This window comes from Somniosus microcephalus, chromosome 11, assembly GCF_052327205.1.
Source record: "Somniosus microcephalus isolate GS21.2 chromosome 11, FLI_Smic_1.0, whole genome shotgun sequence".
NCBI classification, from domain to species: Eukaryota; Metazoa; Chordata; class Chondrichthyes; order Squaliformes; family Somniosidae; genus Somniosus; species Somniosus microcephalus.
The window spans coordinates 61,311,409-61,326,351 of record NC_140997.1 but is presented as its reverse complement, the minus strand read 5'-3'; the positions used below and the strand labels follow the sequence as shown (position 1 = coordinate 61,326,351).

The following is a 14,943-nucleotide window of genomic DNA, read 5'->3' as shown; positions in this document are numbered from 1 at the left end:
TGATGATTGCATAGTGTTCAGTTCCATTCGCAACTCCTCAGATAATGAAGCAGTCCGTGCCCGCATGCAGCAAGACTTGGACAACATTTAGGCTTGAGCTGATAAGTGGCAAGTAACATTCATGCCACACATGTGCCAGGCAATGACCATCTCCAACAAGAGAGTCTAGCCACCTCCCCAAGACATTGAATGAGATTACCATTACCATTCTGGGGGTCACCATTGACCAGAAAGTTAACTGGACCAGCCACATAAATACTGTGGCTACAAGATCTGGTCAGAGGCTGGGTATTCTGCGGCGAGTGTCTCACCTCCTGCCTCCCCAAAGCCTTTCCACCAACAAGGCACAAGTAAGGAGTGTGATGGAATACTCTGCACTTGCCTGGATAAGTGTAGCTCTAACAACACTCAAGCTCGACACCATCCAGGACAAAGCAGCCCGCTTGATTGGCACCCCCTTAAACATTCACTCCCTCCACCACCGACATACCGTGGCTGCAGTGTGCATCATCTACAAGATGCACTGCAGTAACTCACCAAGGCTTCTTCAACAGCATCTCCCAAAACCGCAACCTCTACCACCTAGAAGGACAAGGGCAGCAGGTGCATGGGAACACCACCACCTCCAAGTCACACATCATCCTGACAGATTTAAGGTGATTGGCAGAAAAACCAAAGGCAACATGAGGGAAAACATTTTTACGCAGCGAGTGGTTATGATCTGGAATGCACAGCCTGAAAGGGTGGTGGAGGCAAATTCAATCGTGGCTTTCAAAAGGGAATTGGATAAGTACCTGAAGGAAATAAATTTGCAGGGCTATGAGGAAAGGGCGGGGGAGATGGACTAGTTGAAGTGCTCGTGCAGAGCCGGCATGGGCTCAACAGGCCGAGTGACTTCCTTCTGTGCTGTAACCATTCAATGTAGGTCAGTGAGCACAGGGGTGATGTGTGAACAGGACTTGGTGTGAGTTAGGACACGGGCAGCAGAGTTTTGGATGACCTCAAGTTTACGGAGGGTAGAACGTGGGAGGCAGACCAGGACTGCATTGGAATAATCAAGTCTAGAGGTAACAAAGGCATGCAAGGCCTTCAAAGTTGCTTAATTGAATGGAACACTTCTGATTCGTGGCCTTGGTCCAGACATTTCAACCCCATTCAGTAGCAGGCTAATTTTAAGTACTGCTGGCATTAGATAGCCCATCCCTTGACCCTGTTACACTGCCAGCATATCATGTGCTGTGTGGTGGAGAGCACTCCACTTCTACACAATTTCTAATCCCATTTGATGCACCAACCAGGTGAGGTTACCTCCCAGTCTCCAGATGAAAGCAAGCTCCTTCATTTTCTGCAGCTGAAAACATGCCTGCTTGTGGCAGTTATGTAATAATTAAATCCCGCACATATATCATCCTCACTGGAAGTTACAACCACAGAACTGGGATACAGAAATACATAGAAGTTACAACACGGAAACAGGCCAATAAGTTCAATCAGTTCATGCCAGCATTTATCCTACTCGCGAGCAAATAGTTCTAATCACATTTACACATCTCGTTTCCACATAGCCCTTCAATTCCTTTTCCTTCATCCACCTATCCAATCTAATCTTGAATGTGGACATAGTTTTTGCCTCAACCACTTACCCCTGGAAGTGAATTCTACCTCATAAATTTCTGTGTAAAGAAATTTCTCTTGCCCTTTGTGCTAAATCTTTTGCATTTAACCTTGTATCTATGCCCCTCAACTACTGGAAAATGTCTGCTTGTACCTTGTCCCATCCTTTCATAATCTGCAGAACTCGAATGAAAAACACCCAATTTTTCCAATCTTTCTTTGTATTTCTATTTCCTGATACCAGGCAGCATCTTGGTGAATCTGCATTATACCCTCTCTATCCTTCCTATAGTGTGGAGCCCAATACTGCTCACACAATACTTTAACTGAGATCTTAAGGTTTTATACAGGCTTTTATATTCTACAACTTGTGATAATACCCAGAATTCCATTCGCTTTTTAAGTCAAAGGCCCAGAAATTCGGGTCGGGGGCTTCCCGCGGGTGTAAGCCTCCGACCTGCACTTACCCAGCACGCCGGCCATTGAGCTGTGGACCCCCGTGGAATTCCGATCCTGGGCCTGCTCCAACTGCCGGTGCGCAGTGCTTGCGTATCCCAGGGGCGCAGTTAGTTCGATGCGTCCCCTGGGATCACGTGGGCCATGGGGAGCCAATCGGAGCAGGGAAATGCCCATTCATAAGTTTGACAGGAAGAGCTGTCAAAACTTAAATACTACGGGCCCCAAAACATCACTAAATCTTCAAATAAATTTTTTTTTTAAATCATTTTTTAAATAAACTATAAATTGCATGAAATAACTATTTTAAACAATAATTTAAATTTTTGAAAAAAATAATTTTATTTTCTAACGGGGCTAAAAATAAACTTACCTTTCTTTAAAGTATTTAAAAATAATAAACCTGTGGAAAAAATGTTTTAATTTTAATTAATTTACCACTTACCTTGTAAAAAGCAGGCCTTACGCCTGCTTTTTAAATGTGTAACTCCTGGAGACTTACTCTCCCGGGAAAACCTGCAAAAAAAACGTAAGTTCGACGCGCACGCGCAGCCTCTCCCGCGCACGCGTTCGAACTCTGAACCCCTTCGTTCAGGGGAACGGAAGTGCCGGTTTCCCGCGCATGCACGAAACTGGCACTTCCATTGGGCCTACGGGTGAGTACCCCATGCGTACTCACCCGTGGAGACCCGAAGTTCTGGGCCAAAGTGACTTGCTGCCTTTAATGTCCTGTGAACCTGTACACTCAAATCCCTCTGCTCTTCCACTGCAACAAGCCTATTTCCATTCAGAGTATAACTAGCATTTTTTTTTACCAAAATGCATCAACTCACACTTACTGATACAGAATTCCATTTGCCACTTTTTAGCCCATTTCCCCCAATTTAACAATATGCCTTTACAGCTTCCATTGGTCTTCTAAAGAACTAACTATACCTCCTATTTTGGTATGATCAGCAAATCTGACACCAGTCCTTGAGCCTTTATATCTAAATCATTGATATAGTGTACAGAATTAGCCCCAGAACTGAACCCTGTGGGACACCATTACCCTCTTCCAACCAATCTGAAAAATTGCCATTAACTCCTACTCTGTTTTCACCCTTCTGAACAATTTATAAACCAGTTTTCTATCCTCCTCCTAATTCCATACACTTAATCTTCTCTAGTAATCTCCCATGCTGTACCTCATCAAAGGCTTTCCTAAAGGCCATACAAACTACATCCACCGCATTTCCCCCTCTGCTATGGCTAATACCTCCTCAAAGAATTCTATGAGGTTTGTCAAGCATGATCATCCCTTACAAAATCTATCCTTATTTTCCTCAAGTATTTTGCCAGAGGATTTCAAGACTAAATTCGCTAAGTGTTTAGCCATGGACTTGGTTTCCATCACAAAATATCTACAAAAACTACTTTCTGTAAGTATTCGGAGTAATCAGAATAAAACAGATTTACAATAATGTAGATCATCATTGGACATTCAGTTATAATTTCCCAAAGAGACAAACTAAAATTGAAAAACACCGTCTCCGTCGCATCCATTCTAACGATGCCACCTTCCATACTAGTGTTTCTGGCATGTCTTCCTTTTTCCTCAACCGAGGATTCCCCTCTACCGTGGTTGACATGGCCCTCGACCGTGTCCGTTCTATTTCCTGCACTTCTGCTCTCACCCCTTTCCCTCCCTCCCAGAACCACAATGGGGTTCCCCTTGTCCTCACCTTTCACCCCACCAGCTTTCACATTCAATGGATAATCCTCTGCCATTTCCGCCACCTCCAGCATGCTCCCCTCCCCTCTCAGCATTCCAAAGGGACCGTTCCCTCCGCTACACCCTGGTCCACTCCTCAATCACCCCCACCCCTCCCCATGGCACCTTCCCATGTAAGCGCAGGAGATGCAACACCTGCCCTTTTACCTCCTCCCTTCCCACTGTCCAAGGCCCCAAACACCCCTTCCAGGTGAAACAGTGATTTACTTGTACTTCTTGCAATTTAGTATACCGTATTCGCTGCTCACGATGCGGTCTCCTCTACATTGGGGAGACCAAACTCAGATTGGGTGACTGCTTTGCGGAACACCTTGGTTCAGTCTGTAAGGGTGACCCCGAGCTTCCGGTTGCATGTCACTTTAATTCTCCGCTCCACTCCCACCTCTCTGTCCTCGGCCTCGTACACTGTTCCAATGAAGCTCAACATAAGCTCAAGGAACAGCACCTCATCTTTTGATTAGGCACTTCACAGCCTTCTGGACTAAAGATTGAGTTCTACAATTTCAGGCTATAACCTCGGCCCCTATTTTTTCAGGCGACAGCTGTTGATGATTGTGCCATCCCCACTTGCAACAATTAATCTCTCCTGTCATCCACCTTATCAGAGACCTTCCCTTTTGTTCTTTCCTCACCTCCCCCCACCCCCTTTCCCCACCTCTGCACCTGCTTAAAATCTGTTACATCTCTTAACTTTTTCCAGTTCTGATGAAGGGTCACAGACCTGAAATGTTAACTTTTTTTCTCTCCACGGATGTTGCCTGACCTGCTGAGTGTTTCCAGCATTTTCTGTTGTTATTTCAGATTTCCAGCATCCGCAGTATTTTGCTATTTTATTATTGAAAAACACCTGTTCTGTTAGTGCAAGATAAATACTGCAGTCTTAAAAGATGCAAAGTGACATTGGCCCAGAAATTCGGGTCCCAACGCGTGAGTACGCACGGGGTACTCACGCGTGGACCCGATGGAAGTGCCGGTTTCTTGCATGCACTGCGTATGCGCGGGAAACCGGCACTTCCGATCCTCTGAACGAAGAGGTTCAGAGGTTGAACGCGCGCGCAGGGGAGGCTGCGCATGCGCTTTGAACTTCGGTATTTTTTGCAGGTTTTCCCGGGAGGGTAAGCCTGCAGGATTTACACATTTAGAAAAGCAGGCGTAAGGCCTGCTTTTTACAAGGTAAGTGGTAAATTAATTAAAATTAAAACATTTTTTCCACAGGTTTATTATTTTTAAATACTTTAAAGCAAGGTAAGTTTATTTTTAGCCCCGTTTTTTTATAAAATTATCTTTCTCAAAAATTTAAATTATTGTTTAAAATAGTTATTTAATGTAATTTATAGTTTATTTAAAAAGTGTGATTTTTAAAAAATGTATTTGAAGGTTTACTGTTATTTTGAGGCCCGTAGCATTCATAAGTTTAGACAGGTCTTCCTGTCAATCTTATGAATGGGCTTTTCCCTCCTCCGATTGGCGGCCCATGGCTCACGTGATCCCAGGGGACGCATCGCACTAACTACGCCCCTGGGACACGCAAGCACAGTGCGCCGGCAGCTGGGCCAGGCCCCGGAGCAGAATTCCACGGGGCCCTACAGCTCAACTGCCGGCGCGCAAGGTAAGTGCAGGTCGGGGGCCTGCACCCGCGGGAAGCCCCCGACCCGAATTTCTGGGCCAACATATGCAGCAAAACAAAGAGAAATGACCCAGATGCTCATTATTCAACAAAGCAAAAACAGCCTGGAAATAAAACTGAAAATCTTTTTTAATGTAGGGTTCAACATCTTTCAATTTTCCAGTGTGTTCAATAATGCACCACAGCCGTTTGTCAAACACACTCATTTTACCACACATCAAAATGGCTCAGTTCAAATATACAGTACAACCAATTATAAAACAGGCAGCATTGATTTCATGGCTTTGCTTCTTGGGTGAGTTCTAACAGTGAAAATAAATTAACATACCTTTTTTATCAAAATTCTGCCTCACTAATATGTTTCTTAAATCTTTAAACCAATTCAGGTCATTGATCAAAAATAAACAACTGTAACCCCAAATTTTAATATAAATACAATCAAAGCACATTTTAGTTCAGGTCAGTGGAGGTTAGCAGTAAAAAGACAGACTCTTAATATGCAATGATGAATGATTTTAACAATAATGGAGGTATTTCACTGAACAAACCAGACACTGAACAGGGACTCTGCAACTGCACGGAACTGACTTGAAAGCTCAGCCAGTTCATTCATTGGTAATTATGTGCGCCGTGTCTTTGGTCTTTTGGCTTGTCTTTTGGCTTCCTCCTGACTAACACCATCTAAACCACCTTGGCTGAGTGCCCGCACACCCTGTAAGCGATTTATCAACTGCATCAGCAATGGGATGAGCTGCAGGAGAAAAGAAAAGGTCACACCCATTATACTTAATACTCTGAATTGGCTACCTCAATGGGAATGAAACTCTAATGATGAAATGTAATCTGAAATCATACTTGAATTAGAACTAAATACAGGGAAGGCCTTTAAACAGAGTTATGAGTTAACGTGCACATTGCTAATTCTTAACAGGAAAATCTACTGGTAAGCCTGGTTTGAATAATGTAGAGGGAAGATCTGCGCTGGTCGCTAATGTGTAACAAAATCATGCTGTATTCAAAAAACATTTGCAGGAATTCATTATACAGTGACCAGAGCATTTCTTCCCCATGATGTTCTGAGCAAAAGAATAAGCAGGTAGAGAGGTCTCCGTAATCCAAAAATAGTAATGGTGAGTAAAGTAATGAAAAGAATAACATCAATTTATTTTAGTGTGTGACCGAACTATTCGCCACTATCAAAATACAGAGAGGGGAAGAAATACTAGCTCAAACAAAATAGCATAATATATTGTATAAATTTATTATTACACGTGACACTGTAGATAAGAGCTCCATGGTTTGCCAGAAAAATTAATGCCACGTGAAATTGAACTGTATAAATTGCTTTTCAGATCAAATGTGGTACAAATGAAATACATCCACTGTGTGAGATAAGATTACAACAAAATCTTTTTCCTGCTATAAATCTGTCACATTCAAGCATTTTATGGCACTATCACTGTACAATGCTGAAGCATTAAAAATGTTCTTTCATTCCTAGTACACAAAATTTGAAGAACTCATTTTAAGGGTTTATAATTGCCTCATCGAACTAAGCAACTGGATTTAATAAGAGTTTACAGTTCCCAGATCTTCCAGCTAATATTATTTGGGGATAGTGCAGCTGAAAGAATTTAACACTGAATTTTATTTACAGGAGTTTGAAGATGGGGGTCAGATGGTTAGAGATATAAACAGCTCAGGGCTCCAATGAAGAATATTAATGCTGCCACTGCACTTTTAATGATTTCCACTAAAAATAAAATATTTTATAAATATATCCTCAACTCTACTCTATCAATGGAATTCACAAAGGGAAAACCCCATAAGTATATTTCATTGATAACATGGATGCTTCTCACAGGTAGCATATACTGGGGGTTCTATTCTTCAAGAATTTCTATTAATTGCATTTTGAATTCTTGAGTTTCTAAAAAAGCACAAACCTGAAATAGTCCAAAGAAGCAGGTATTCTCTTTAGATTTTATTGATCAGATAAAAATTAATTCAAATATATTTGTCTTTTTCATTTGAAACTGTGAGCAGCAGGCGGAAGTCCAACCCTGATGAAACATCACCATGAAAAGGAACATCCAACCCAATAAGTCAGCATTCCACCGCTCCTTATACTATTAGTTGTCATTTTTAATCTTCTTTGTAGAATGAGTCACTACATAGTCTCTTTGAAATGCTTCAAATAAATGAGACTTAACAAACATAACATAATTGGGGCAATTGGCTCCACTCTTGGGAGTGAAGCCTTGCTAGAAAAAGCAGAGGGGATTTGAGATAGGACTATAACACTAAAAGGCTGGTTCTATGACCCATACTCTTGTCTAATGAGCTCCAGCAGTGGCTTACAGAATTACTCCTAACAGATTTTATATTTTTGAACCTGCAGTGAAAAGCTTGTTTGATCCTAAATGTCTTGTGTTAATTTGGACAACTCTCATGATTAGATTTGATTATTTTTTGCATCATAACCTGAATTCCTATTTGCACCATTTGCCATGAATGGGTCATATAATAATCTTGTATACAGCTGTTATTAATTTTCAGTAGCTTGGCCTTTTAAAAAAAAAATGCTATTTTCTACAATAAAATCTGCAATAAAATGCCCATATACTGTTTCCAGCTGTATGGAACCCATATATAATTTTAAGTGCTTGGAACAGAAGCCGACCTTATCGTGGTTGTAACCTGCCAGCAGCAGGAGCAGAGTAAGAGGCAGAGCAATGTATGATCCCTGGGCAACATCCTGCTCGGGTAGCTTTCTCTGGAAAAAGACAATATGGCACAGTGAGACTGCATTCTACAGTAACATTTTCCCAAACCATCACTTACTGTCGTGGTGACAGAAACACACAGAGGTGGGCAACATAATTGGTTTCAATTAAAAATAAATATAGGTGGTTAGAAGTTTGTGACCCTGAAAGACATTTTTGTTAGTGTGCGTATGTGTGACTTAGGTGCACACCATAAGATAGGCAAGTAGGTACGAACAAAAAAAAGGGACTGACACTCTCATAAAGGCCCCCCTACACCTATGCGAAAGAAGCAGCCTTGGGACTTCCTCAGAGAGCTGTCCAAGTGGATAATTAAAGTACAGATATACAAAAGTCACTATAAATCAAAAATCCATTTGTGTAATGTGTATTCAACCCATTTACTTTGACTTTCATAAAACTCACATTACAGCACAATGCCTTCGTATAATTTTAGCAATTGCAAACAGGAATTCAGCACTTTTCCCTCAATTACACAATCATTTAGTCAGGTTACTATTGCAGTGATGGAAAATGTCTCCAGAGGTATTATTATTGCTTCCAAACCAAATCAGACTAAACAGTCCTTCAAAAAAAGAAAAATTCCAGAGTTTAATAACCAAATCATAGTTGCAAACCTCATCAATTTCCCCCCAAAATGCATATGTGAACACATTGTCAAAAATTTGTAGACTATTCCCAATGACTGATGCAAGAAAGTCACACTATGAATTTGGTTATAAAAACAAATTATAATCATAGTTAAAGATGGCAGTTCATAGTACAGTTTATGGGCTCCAATATAAGATAAACCCAGCATGCTAATATGTTTTTAAAATTCATTCTCGGGATATGGGTGTCACTGGCAAGGCTAGTATTTATTGCCCATCCCTAGTTGTCTAAAAAAAAACATAGGCCCGGATTTTCCGGGTCGTAAGTGCCCTGCAAGTTCCGGGTTTTCTGCATGCGATGTGCATGCACGGAACTTGCGATTTGTCGTGGTTCAGCTTGACAGATCGTGTGAATCCGCAGGAAATGGACATTCGCTGGCGCAGGCTATTTGCCCAAATACAGCCCAACAAATGCCCATGAAACTCTTACGCCTAGTAAAAGCAGGGTTTAAATAAATATTAAAATAACATTTTTAAAAATCATTTAAACATTCAAAAACCTTTAAAATTAGTTTAGGTTATTTTTGGCCCCTTTAGAAATGTTTAAATTTATTTTTCACAAAATTAAATTTTTGTTTTAAATGTTTAATTAAATTGCATTTTAATTCATTTTAAACATGTGATGATTTATTTTTATTTAGGTTGTGTGAAAGTGTATTTTTTGGGTGATTCCTATTCATGCTTATGGGGATTCAGTACGTAAATGGAATCCCCCTAAGCATAATGGGAATCCCCCGTTTTTAATTGGTTGGGCCACCCCACGTGATCCCAGGAACGCTTGCGAACCGCCTGCGCCTCTGGGATACGTGGCCCTTTACGCAGGCGTACGCCTGCAGGCCCAGGAGCATGAATCTTCGTAGGTCCGGGCCTATCAGGTAAGTATGGATTTTACTTGCGGTTTGGAGGCTTTCGCTCACGGGAAGCCTCCGACTGCAATTAACAGGTCCATGATCTTTGGGCCCCACCACAAATTCCGTTCTCTAGCCACTGAGTCCAAAGATGTGCGGGTTAGGTTGATTGGCCATGATAAAAAAAATTGGCCCTTAGTGTTAGGGGGGATTAAATATGTGGGGTTACGGGGATAGGGCTTGGGTGGGATGGCTGTCGTGGTGTAGGGACCAGGTGCTAGGGTTTGGATGATCAGCCATGATCTCGTTGAATGGCGGAGCAGGCTCGAAGGGCCGAATAGCCTACTCCTGCTCCTAGTTTCTATGTTTCTATCTCCCTCCTTGGTCACCCTCTCAGCCTGAATCAGGCTGTTCACAACCTCAGCACCCTATCTGACCCGGAGCTGAGCTTCTGACGCTATATCCTCTGCATCACCAAGACTGCCTACTTCCACCTCTGTAATATTGTTCACCTCTGCCTCTGCCTCAGCCCATCGGCTGCTGAAACCCTCATCCTTGCTTTTGTTACCTCCAGACTCGAATATTCCAATGCTCTCCTGGCCGGCCACCCATCTTCCACCCTTCATAAACTTAAGCTCATCCAAAACTCTGCTGCCCAGTAATGGTGATCGGGACTTGGTGCGGGTTAGAATATGGACAGCCGAGTTCTGGATGAGCTGAAGTTTATGGAGGGTGGAAGATGGGGAAGCTGGCTAGGAGAGCATTGGAATAGTCGACTCTCATTAATCTTATTTCAAAAACTTTAATACATCAATCTCGGAGCATCCTGAAGTTTTAAGGCCGGAGTTATACTTCACTCTGTGCACTCATAGCTTTACCATGCTCGACAGTCTCCTTGTTACACTGTTACTTTTGTGCTGGCACCACCTAAAACTGCTTTATATCAATGAGAAAGTAGCAGTATAAAGCCATCATAAAACTCAATAGGTTTAAAACTACTGCAGTGAGACCAGTGTTTATAGTCAAATAGGACATATGAATCATTTCCAACATACCCAATTGACAAGAAACCAGATTCTGCTTAAAAAGCACCTTTTGTTAAGTTTGGTTAAATCTAATGCAGTGCTTTAAAGTTAATTAGGCATCAATAGATTCAGTTAAAATAAATTAAAATGATTTAGGCTTTATGGTCTCCAGAACAGACAAAGCTAAAAGGGTGAAGAAGCAGAGTGTGCGCCTGGTTAAAGATCACTGCTCAATAACCATTTCAAGCTTTTGCATTCAATTAATTTTATCCTTAGCAAAGTACAATGCTTCCAAGTAACAGATAAACCAATAAAGTCATGAATCTCTCACTAAATCTTCCAATGTTAAGTCAAACACATTCGACAATCAATTGTAATGGATGTTACTGTGGGAAAACAAATTCATTCACACACACGTTCTGAAGAATAATCTCAGAATCATTCTTCATTCACTTACCGTAGGGTTGAATATAAGGGTAATGTGTTTGTGGTAGCCTGTCGAACTGAAGGATATCTGGGGTAAGGTGTACTCATACAGTGACTTGGGCAGTGTAGACTCCAGCACAACTACATAATTCTACAACAAGGTAGACAATAAAGCAGTTTATTCCTTTACAACAAGGGAAACAAAATGTTTCTTAGACCAACAAAAGCTATTTCAGTGTTTGCATGCATTTACACAATTTAGTTTAATGCTGTCCAGTTCTACAGAATGCAAATGACTTTTACCTCTCCATCTCTTAGTAGTGGTGGGAAATGGAAAAAAAGGGACTGACCCAGCGACACAGTTTGAATGGGGTTATCCAGGTTTTCACTTTTATACAGCACCACCTGAATAAATTAATCATCTCCATTTTAGCCTTTTTAAAAAAAAACAAATTTTAGATTTCAAATATTTGCATACATTTACAGATTTTGAAATGCGGTTAAGTTCATAAAACAATAACTTATCAGTAAGTGGCAGCTTTACGATAGTACAGCATATTGGGGCACTAAGACTGTGGCACAGAATGCCACCAGGAGTTTGATTCCATACTCCATAGACTCCATCCTTTCAGTCCTGCTACTGTAGTGAGTCACAAATTGTGAGACAAGATGCTTTCTCGTCTCTCTTAGGAGCTAAATGAAAGAGCATCTTTGACAAAAGGCTGAGATCAGGTTGTTTTCTTAGCTGTTTGAGTTGCAGGAACTGGGGACACCAGAAGAAAAAAAGTGGTAAGCACTTTTGCAAATAAACCAACAAGACTTACCCGCAAAGTAGAAAGGTGCTCAGGTGAAGTGATAATGTTGCCACTTAAATCAAACTGATTAATTTGTCGGAATGCTAGAATATTCACACTATCAATATCGCTGCTGTCGACCTGTACAAAAGAAATTCAAAGGAATTAGATGAACTAGATTTTTAAAAATATATTAGCATGCTGGGTTTTATCTTTTATTGGAGCCCATAAACTGTACTATGAACTGCCATCTTTAACTATGATTATAATTAAACTGACGAAATGGTACATTTTAAAAAGGCAAAGATTATACTTCACTAAAGTTTTAGAAAGATTTTTATAAATGTAAAATCTGCAGTAGAACAGGTTTATAAATCTAGATTTTATGCCCACCAATAACCCCATTTTAATCTGGTACCATGTGTAATGGAAGAGGAACTACATTATGCCTCAAACAAGAAAAGGCTATATATTATTTTTATATAACTTTAGATCATATGTAAAAACATGTATATTTTAAATAACTAGGATTAAACTAAACTGGCTACAGCTACGAACAGGCCCTTCTATTTACAGATTTGGCAGGATGGCATAACTTTGTCCTTGGAGCTCGTTTCTAAACTTCACAGCTCAAATGCATATGGCAGGCAACAAAATTGCCTCACCCACATACAAGCATACTTTCTGGAGGTTCACTATCTCAAGCCAATACCAAGTCTGCTGAGAAACCTTAAAGCAAAAACAGAAAACCCAGAAATATCAGATAAATTAATAATCTGATTAATTAACCTATCCTGCGGGATAGCTGGACAAATAGGGCCTAAATTCATAGTGCCCATTAACGGGTGTGAAGTGGTCAGCGTGCTGGATTCACACACCAGAAGAGAGAGGCCCAAGGACTGTCTTAAATTCGTCCTCGGGCCTCATTGGAATAAATCCGGCGAGCTGCCCGACACAGCTCGCCGGTCTGGGCCCTTTGAATTTCAGCCGGCTTAGAAGCCAAGTGGCCTTCAGGTAAATCCAGGGAGGAAGCAACTGGGAAAGGGGGCAAGTCTGCAGTATTAATGTGGAGGCAAGAGGAGCACTCTTGGGCCTACTGGCTCCATATTAAGGAGAGTTTAAAAAAACTTAACTAACGGTTCTTCAGAGGCCTCCAGCGGTCCCGATAAGGACCACTGGTTAGAATACAGTAGTGCCAGCGCTCATTTCAGGCAGGGACCAGGGCCGCCTGAATGCAATCAATGCAAGCTTTGGTTGAAAGTGCGCCTTGAAGCCAGATTCTAATTTTTTTTTCTTTTCGTTATTGTAGGTTTAGATGAGCAATATGTCAGCAGCCCAGAACAAGACGCATCTCATACCTCTCTGCACCCCTCACCACTGTTTGCAAGTAACGGCACAGCTACAGTCAGTGAGCTTGAGAATTAGCAACAAGTGAGTCACTGCACACATTTGAAGAGGAGCAAGTGGCATTGCTAGAGAAGCAGGAACCTGTTGCCAAACTATTGTCATCAGCAACCCCTCTCCTTTGAGAAATGCAGCAGTATTTGGCAATTGATGCTGCTAGTCAGTGGGAAATGAAATAAAAGTGCTGGCTATTCATCAGTCATCTGTGATGCATATGTGGGCAGCATATAGGCGGATAAAAGCAGCTCGTCCCCTCCTGGAAACAGAATATGGGAACACTGATGGCGCGGTCACTATAATGGAGGTTGGCTGCAGGTGTCCTTGCGACTGATGGCTCCCTATTGTGATGGTGCTTGTAGTCAGCTCCCCTTGGTCACTGCCAGGTAGGTGTGACAGGGCCTGCAGATATGCTTGGTGCTATAATGGTAGGTGTGGAGTCCAGCTCTGGTGCCCACAAATCCTTGACATGCTTTTCAATCCTGTACCACTTCAACCATGAAATACTATATGCTTCAAAACCAATCCCGGTCATCAATTTTAACATGACTTGCTGACCACCACAGGACTCTGTAGCTTGTACATAGATGCCTTCTCTGAGCTCCAGTCAAAGATTGTATTATAAGAATTTGTTTTATGTTCTCTCTTTTTTGTCAGCGCTTCCTTTCAGGGAATTAACATTTACATTTTCAGCTATTTTATGTTCCATATGAACATTACCTACTGTTATGATCAGAATTTTTTTTTAAATTTTCTTTAAAAAAATTAATTGACATGACAAAAAAAATGTAAAACTGGAAACTTTAGGGAAAAAACCGATGGCCAAAGAGCTTCTGTACCTTTAAGAGCTCCATCTTACATGGAGCGCCTCTTAGGCCCAGTCCAGATGGACAAAAGGAGTGTACAGCTAAATCCCATCCTAAAAGGATGGGAAATCATGTTATGTTTAATTTAAATATGTCATAAAGCTCTAACTTATTTTGGCTGACAGCACTTGAATCCAGCATAAGAGGCCAGCTGGAAGATTATGTACAAAAAGTGGCATAGATCTGGCGATATGGCTCTCTGCCCAATTTTCTGAGCTCTAATTATCCTTTTCCCTCTGGCACTACAGCCATAGTCAGGCATATAGCAGTAACTTTAAAAATGTGGCTGAAACATTAAAATATAAACACAAGAAATTCCATACTCAACTAACCTGTATGGCGCGATACTGTGGTAGAGCCCTTTCTATGTGGTCATTGCCTTCAACTTTCAGCTGGATGTGGTACACACAGCTAGGCTAGAGAGAAAAGACAGGAAAAATAATCAGGCAGCTTTCTGTTAAACCTGCTTTGAAACCGAGTGTTAGAAACAGAAGTATTGATGAGGAATTCCAACTGTAATGTCACTTACTAGCTGACTAGCTAATTCACATATGAAATGTTAAACACATAGGAACATCACAAATGTGCCACAATGCATTTAGGCTCCAACACACCTTGCCTCATAGCTTCTTGAACAAAATGTTCCGCATAATGGCCAGAATTTTCCGGGGGGTCA

The 14,943-nt window shown here is 41.3% G+C and overlaps 1 protein-coding gene across 2 annotated transcripts in view; it reads right to left on the bottom strand.

Annotated features, from left to right (window-relative positions):
* Nucleotides 1–5,582: 5,582 nt before the first annotated feature.
* The window catches only part of nomo (nodal modulator), a 76,864-nt gene continuing 67,503 nt past the window's right edge, over nt 5,583–14,943 (bottom strand). The window contains exons 26-31 of one of the 2 annotated variants that reach the window (XM_086000806.1): nt 14,600–14,683; nt 12,031–12,141; nt 11,510–11,611; nt 11,238–11,357; nt 8,155–8,247; nt 5,583–6,222 (exon numbers count right to left, since the gene is read on the bottom strand). In XM_086000806.1, the coding sequence (XP_085856932.1) occupies nt 6,091–6,222; nt 8,155–8,247; nt 11,238–11,357; nt 11,510–11,611; nt 12,031–12,141; nt 14,600–14,683 (642 nt within the window). In that variant the 3' untranslated portion in view covers nt 5,583–6,090. Of the gene's footprint in view, nt 6,223–8,154; nt 8,248–11,237; nt 11,358–11,509; nt 11,641–12,030; nt 12,142–14,599; nt 14,684–14,943 lie in introns of those variants that run through there. The other variant, XM_086000807.1, reaches the window with a different exon arrangement.